Here is a 7,277-nt window from a genome sequence, read left to right as displayed (position 1 = left end):
GGCCGCTCCTCCCCCTCACCTGGCCCCCTCTGGTCCCCCCACCTGGTCGCCCCTCCCCTGGCCCCCCTCCACTGGCCGCTCCTCCCCTGGCCCCCCTCCCCTGGCCGCCCCTCCCCTGGCCGCCCCTCCCCTGCCCCCCATCCCTGGCCGCCCCTCCCCTGGCCCCCCTCCCCTGGCCGCTCCTCACCTCGCCCCCCCACCTGGTCGCCCCTCACCTTGCCCCCCTCCCCTGGCCGCTCCTCCCCTGGCCCCCTCCCCTGGCCCCTCCTCCCCCTCACCTGGCCCCCTCTGGTCCCCCCACCTGGTCGCCCCTCATCTGGCCCCCTCCCCGGCCCACCCCTCCCCTGGCTGCCCCTCCTCTCCTCTTGCCACCCCTCACTTGACCGCCCCCTTCCCGGGTCCCCTCACCCGGCCGCCTCTCACCTGGCCGCGTGTTGCAGGCGCGCGGCCCTCGCCCTCCTGCCCCGCTGCGCTGCGCCATGGAGGAGGGCCCTCTGGTGGGCGGGCTGCCCAGCCCGGAGGACGCGATGGTGACCGAGCTCTTCAACGCCGAGAGTCCGTTCGTTTCGGAGAACCTCGGCCTGAAGGCCCCCGTGAAGCACGAGGAGGACGAGTTCCACGTCTTCAAAGACGCGTACCTGGGCCCGGCGGACCCCAAGGAGCCCCTCCTGCAAGCGTTCAACGCCGCGCTGGGCGCCGACTGCCAGGGCCAGGTCAAGGCGGAGCTCCCGGGAGCCGACGGCGACGGCGGGGAGCTCCTCGGGGACGACGCCGGGATCCCCGAGCTCGGCGCGCTGGAGGACGTCGCGCTCCTGCAGGCCCCGCCGCCGCCCACCTGCAACGTGCACTTCCTGTCCTCGCTGCTGCCCCCGCACCGCGGCTCCGCGGTGCTGCCCCTGGGCGCCTGGGTCCGGGAAGGAGCCGCCCACCCGGGCGTCCGGGTGTTCCCAGTAAGAGTCGCCTGGGGAATGGGCACAGCTCTCCCCCCATCCCTTCCCCAGCCTATCTGAGGCTGCTGGTCTGCCCCAGCATTTCTCCCTCCTAGCGTTTTCCCTGGTGACGCCGCACACAGCCCACCGGAGTCCGTATACTCTTCCTAATCCAACATGCGTCGGCCCAGCCAAGCCCTTCCCCCTGGGTGGGATTCTGCCCTGCGCCAGTCGTCCGAAGCTGGCTTAACCATGCAGAGGGCGGGCAACGGATAAGGAGGGAGAACGCTAGGACGTGTGTTCCCTCGGGCCCTGCTGCTATCCTTGGCTTAAGGAGAGAGACCCCCTTTCTGCTGGTAACCAGCGTGTGTAAACAAACGCAATGTGGTGGGCTGTTGGCGTGTTTGCATCTTGCGTTTTTCTAACTTTATCAGGCTTGGAATCCACAGCAAGGACTCAGAGTTAATACTTGGATTTGCTGAGCCTTGAAGGCAAGATGTGACATCTTCCCTCTGCTAATAAGTAATGGTTCTTCAAGCATATGTGATGTAAATCAGGGCCTGAAGAAAAGCTTGCCCACTCTCAGCCGACTGCCCTCTCTAGCTGTAGGTGACCACTGATCTTTTTCCGCCTTGTTCTTGCTAGAACTAATCAATTTTCAAAGGCAACAAAAGGTCCCGGTAAAATGTGTTCTTGACCCCTTAAAAAGGACCTAGCTTGGAAAACTAGACCACTCATGCATTAAGTCATTTCACTAAGCTGGAGATGAAGCCTTTGAGGGACACGTTGGAGTCAGTGTTGAGATGGCTGGAGCCTGGCCGTGTATCATAAACCAGAGCAGCCGGAGCCTGGCTTTCTGCCCTTCTGGTTTTCTGGTAATTGCCACTCCTTAATGTACAGGACTCATGTTTAGCGCCTCCTACCGGTAGGTCCTAGCTCGGCTCTTCCTCACCGGGTGGAGTTGGCAAGCATTAATCACAAGGAAGAGAATACAAAAATTAGTCGGGTTTGGTGGCGGGCACCTGTAATCCCAGCTACTCAGGAGGCTGAGGCAGGAGAATCTCTTCAACCCAGGAGGAGGAGGCTGCAGTGAGCCGAGATCACACCACTGCACTCCAGCCTGGGCAATAAAGCAAGACTCCGTCTCACAAAAACAAACAAAAAAGAGAATTTGCTGATTTAAAGATAGTAAAGTTCTTTTTTTTTTTTTTTTTTTTTGAGACGGAGTTTCGCTCTTGTTGCCCAGGCTGGAGTGCAATGGCGCGATCTCGGCTCACCGCAACCTCCGCCTCCTGGGTTCAGGCAATTCTCCTGCCTCAGCCTCCTGAGTAGCTGGGATTACAGGCACGCACCACCATGCCCAGCTAATTTTTTGTATTTTTAGTAGAGACGGGGTTTCACCATGTTGACCAGGATGGTCTCGATCTCTCGACCTTGTGATCCACCCACCTCGGCCTCCCAAAGTGCTGGGATTACAAGCTTGAGCCACCGCGCCCGGCCAGTAAAGTTCTTTTTAATGCAATCCAATTTTAAGAGATTGCTGGTTTAACAAACTAAAGGAGAGACTTTGCTTTTTAAATTTTTGTTGACTGTTTTCTGATTCATTAATAAAATGAAACAGATACAACACGGGTATGTTTATTGTTAAAGAGAATGGAATTATTTCCAGTAAATATTCAGGGTAAATTGCTAATTTCTCTTTTCTAGAAATTCATTCCCACGTATTGACCTTTGTTTTGAAAGGTCGGAAATGGAATTTTACTAGAAGTAGTTCAGATATTAGTTGCATGGGACTGAGGAAATGGTATATTTATTACAGCAGCACTTGGTGATTACAGGGAGATAAGTTAAAGCTAAACTGGGATGATGTGCATAGCACATCCCCCAAAGCAGCCCATAGAAGAAAATGTTAACTTGTCTGTATTTCTATGAAATTTAAAGCTACTTAAAATATAGCTAAACTATTTCTTTTAAGATTTATACCTAGATGTTAGTCTGCGGTGCTGAGTAATTTGCCCATACATGGGAATTATGATTTGTTTGGGCCTCTGATTTTATTGGGCTAGACAATCTCCAATTTGAATTCAGAGCTGCATTTGGAAGATACCTGCGACCAGGCGTGGTGGCTCACGCCTGTAATCCCAGCACTTTGGGAGGCCAAGTTAGGAATTTTTTAAAAATTAAAATAAAGTTAAAATTTTTTTAAAAAGTTATAAATCTATCTATATAATTTTTTTTTTTTTTTTTTTTTTTTTTTTTTTTTTTTTTTTTTGAGACGGAGTTTCACTCTCATTACCCAGGCTGGAGTGCAATGGCGCGATCTCGGCTCACCACAACCTCCACCTCCTGGGTTCAGGCAATTCTCCTGCCTCAGCCTCCTAAGTAGCTGAGATTACAGGCACGCGCCACCATGCCCAGCTAATTTTTTGTATTTTTAGTAGAGACGGGGTTTCACCATGTCGACCAGGATGGTCTCGATCTCTTGACCTCGTGATCCACCCGCCTCGGCCTCCCAAAGTGCTGGGATTACAGGCTTGAGCCACCGCGCCCAGCCTGCTCTGTGATTTTTATGTGAGGTCTTTAATATGTTACCTGAGAGCCACCGTCTTTTTGGAAGGACTCTATGGCCTGCCTCCTGGCCTTTGGAGAGACTCGCTGTGGTCTGGTGCTCGCAGCCTGGTGCGTGCAGGTGGAGGAGGAGGGGTGGGAGAGGGTGCAAAGTGTGGGCTTCCCAGTCCTCCTCATCCCAATTTTGAAACAATCCAGATGGTAATTTTTTTTTAACCATGAGGACTTCTTTTAAGAATTCTATTGATTTTCTACAAAAATTAGCTGGGTGTGGTGGTCGCACGCCTGTAGTCCCAGCTACTCGGGAGACTGCGGCAGGAGAATTGCTTGAACACAGGAGGCGAAGATTGCAGTTAGCTGAGATTGCACCACTGCACTCCAGCCTGGCTCCTGGCGACAGAGCAAGACTCTGTCTCAAAAAAAAAAAAAAAAAAAAAAAAAAAAAAATTCTGTTGATTTTCAGTATTAACCATGTATATCTCCATATTTTTGGTAATTTTGTCATTGAGTTGACAGTAGTTACAGAAGATAGCTTGAAAACAAAGCTGGAAACCACTCCCTACTTTCCACTGTTTCATATTTGTTAATGTCCTATTACTAAGGCAGGAAAGAGCTACTACCTAGCTACAAATCTTACTATAAGCACATAATAAATAATATTAAAACAGCACCAAGGATTTTGGACTTTTTGAGGAAAAAATAATCAACTAGAACATTTAATTTGAACTACTGAGCATGGTAGAAGAATGTGTGATGGAGCCGGGTGAGGTGGCTCATGCCTATAATCTCAGCACTTTGGGAGGCGAAGGCAGGTGGATCACCCGAGGTCAGGAGTTCAAGACCAGCCTGGCCAACATGGTGAAACTCCGTCTTTATTAAAAATACAAAAATTGGGCCGGGCGCGGTGGCTCAAGCCTGTAATCCCAGCACTTTGGGAGGCTGAGGCGGGTGGATCACGAGGTCAAGAGATCGAGACCATCCTGGTCAACATGGTGAAACCCCGTCTCTACTAAAAATACAAAAAAATTAGCTGGGCATGGTGGCACGTGCCTGTAATCCCAGCTACTCAGGAGGCTGAGGCAGGAGAATTGCCTGAACCCAGGAGGCGGAGGTTGCGGTGAGCCGAGATCGCGCCATTGCACTCCAGCCTGGGTGACAAGAGCCAAACTCTGTCTCAAAAAGAAAAAAAAAAAAAAATACAAAAATTAGCTGGGCGTGGTGGTGTGAGCCTGTAATTTCAGTTACTTGGATGGCTGAGGCAGGAGAATTGCTTGAACCCGGGAGGTGGAGGTTGCAGTGAGCTGAGATGGCGCCACTGCACTCCAGCCTGGGCAACAGCGAAACTCCATCTGAAAAAAAAAAAAAAAAAAAAAAAAAAGTGTGATGCAGGGTCAGCATTTTAGGTGACTTGAAAGAAGAGCAGGCCTTCTGCTCATTAGAGTGGGGCAGTGTTAAGTAGCACGAGAGGCAGACGACCAGCAGGGGACTCCTCCCAGTTACTTGGGTGTATTTTGAAAACCACACAAGTGCCACATGAAAATCACATCTTCACCCCTCATGGGCAGCTGGTTTTGGTCCTCGGAGTCCTAAGCCCCCAGGGAGGTGGGTCCGATGATTCGTCAGTCCTTCTTGTTGCCCCCCACAGGGAGAAAAAAATAGTTTTATAAGCACCAGTGAGGAAGAGGCACAAAGTAAGGGTACTCTTTTTCTTTAAAATGTCGCTTTTACTTACAACTGAGTTTCAGTCTTCTAGATTATGCAACTGGAAGAGCCAGGGACCACGATGTGTTCTCTAAAATCATGATTGCTTTTTTTTTAGGTTGAAATCAAGGAAGCAGGTGGTACTATCACAAGTAATAATCAGGAAGAAGCAACTTTCCAGAATCTTCTTGCTCAGGAATCCTGTTGCAAGTTCCCATCGTCCCAGGAACCAGAGGACACCTCCTGCTGTTCTCATAAGAAAGATTCCAACCCAATGGTAATTGTGCCAAAGAAGATGTGTAGGACTAACATTATATTAAATGTCGGACCCCATCATGACTCAGTTGACAGATGGTTTCCGTCGTTTTTCATTTTGTGTATGTGTTGGACCAGCATTTTTGGTTGCCTCATTAGCAAAACAAGGACATCAGCTAGAACCTTTCACATCTCACCTCTAAGATTCTCATTTCTACTCCATCTTAGCAAATGGAACAATGATGAGGACATTTCTGTGTTCGTTAAGGAGAGTAAGCACAAATCACATCAGTCAATGCAGTGCTGGGGGCCAGGGACTCAGCTGAGCCTCGCAGTTTGGAGTATTGGTGACGGGGTGCAGTTCTGTGGCTTCAGAGGCTGCTTCCTTTGTGCCTCCCAATCTCTCATGAGAACAGGTAACACTTGCATAGGATACATAATCAGGTACAGCTGTAGTTTATGTAATATTTTTGCACCTTTATTTAATCCTCCTAACAACTCTGTAGGATAGTTATTATTTTTATCCCCAGTTTATTGGTAAGAAAACAGAGATACTACATCATCTACATTGTTCTTCATAGTTAAGTGGTGCATCTAGGACTCCATGTCTCACTGCGGCAAGGGCTAGGAGTGGGAGGAGCCTCACCCCCTGCATTCCCTTAGCAAAGTGCCAAGAGTCCAAAGAACCGATAATTGCCTTTCCCCAGCAATTTTGTATTCCTAGAAATGAGGCCCTAGCTCTAAGGCATAGACTTTAACAAGCAAATACTTGAAAACAAGCCCATCACGAGTTTGGCTTAGCTGTGGTGTGCACTACCACTTGCCTCTCTGTCAGTGGTTCTATTTGGGGCCATGGGTTCTGATAGCAGTTTTTCTAGTACCCCAAAAGCAGATCAGCAGGATGAGAACTCTCCGATTCCCCAGACCATAGAGTGATGTTAGCACACTCCCCAGAGGGCAGGGCAGAGGCTCCCCTGTGGGCAGGGCCCAGAAGTGTGCAGTAGAGGCAGGTCTGCAGAGTTCACCAAGCCTTTCCTGTGTGTATGTGTGTGTGTGTGTGTGTGTGTCTGTGTAGCTCTAACCTTATGCTCCAAAATCAAATAAAACTCCAATTGAACATGAATGCTGGCCTGTCATCAAATGTCAGGATGACGTGGAGTTTTGACCCAGTGACCTGCACCTGGCTACCATAGTAGGCCCTATGTGTATTACTTTAATAACATTGGTCTTTTATGATTATTTGGGTTCTCCTCTCTAGATTCTAAGCAATGTAATTATATAAAGTACAACTTCTCTGTGTAGTTGTGGTCTGCCAGCAAAATTGGAAGCTGTGTGCAACAAGAAACCATGGCATCTCTTGCCTTTGTATCCCCATGCACCAAGGCCTGAAGCAGGGCTGGGCACACAGTGAGTTTCCTCAGTGCTTTTGCTTGACTGAGGGGATGGCCTGGCAGACTCACCAGCTCACGAGCAGTAATTTACAGTCAGTAACAAAGGGGGTCTGACAGTGCTGCTCAGGCCCAAGCAGATCAATGTGGCTTCTTAGAACTTTACAGTTCTTGGATTAGATTAACCTTTTTAGATGTGCTTGTAGGAAATAAAAAAGATGTTTTTTTTAACCCCATGTATTAAATAACGACCTGTGTGTGGCAGGAAAGAGCAGCTGGAGTAAAATTACAGAGGACTCTAAGTGCGTGCCCAGGGCCTCAGTGCCCGCCAAGTCCAAATGGGCCAGTGCTCGGTAGAGCAGGACTCTCTTCTGCTCATGTCAGTGATGGAGTGAGGACAGGGCAAAGGCAGCTACCTGATTCCCAAATTACCTCT

General features: G+C 49.7%; 1 protein-coding gene across 1 annotated transcript in view; it reads left to right on the top strand.

Moving 5' to 3' along the window:
- The first annotated feature begins 348 nt into the window (after positions 1 to 348).
- TESMIN (testis expressed metallothionein like protein) overlaps positions 349 to 7,277 on the top strand; it is a 42,447-nt gene continuing 35,518 nt past the window's right edge. Inside the window, exons 1-2 of the mRNA XM_039470956.2 lie at positions 349 to 950; positions 5,317 to 5,475. Coding sequence (XP_039326890.2) covers positions 480 to 950; positions 5,317 to 5,475 — 630 coding nt within the window. The 5' untranslated portion in view covers positions 349 to 479. The remainder of the gene's footprint in view (positions 951 to 5,316; positions 5,476 to 7,277) is intronic.

The sequence above is a fragment of the Saimiri boliviensis genome, chromosome 6 (assembly GCF_048565385.1).
Source record: "Saimiri boliviensis isolate mSaiBol1 chromosome 6, mSaiBol1.pri, whole genome shotgun sequence".
Lineage (NCBI taxonomy): Eukaryota > Metazoa > Chordata > Mammalia > Primates > Cebidae > Saimiri > Saimiri boliviensis.
The sequence above is the reverse complement of the archived record's forward strand: the minus strand, read 5'-3'. Positions and strand labels throughout refer to the sequence as shown.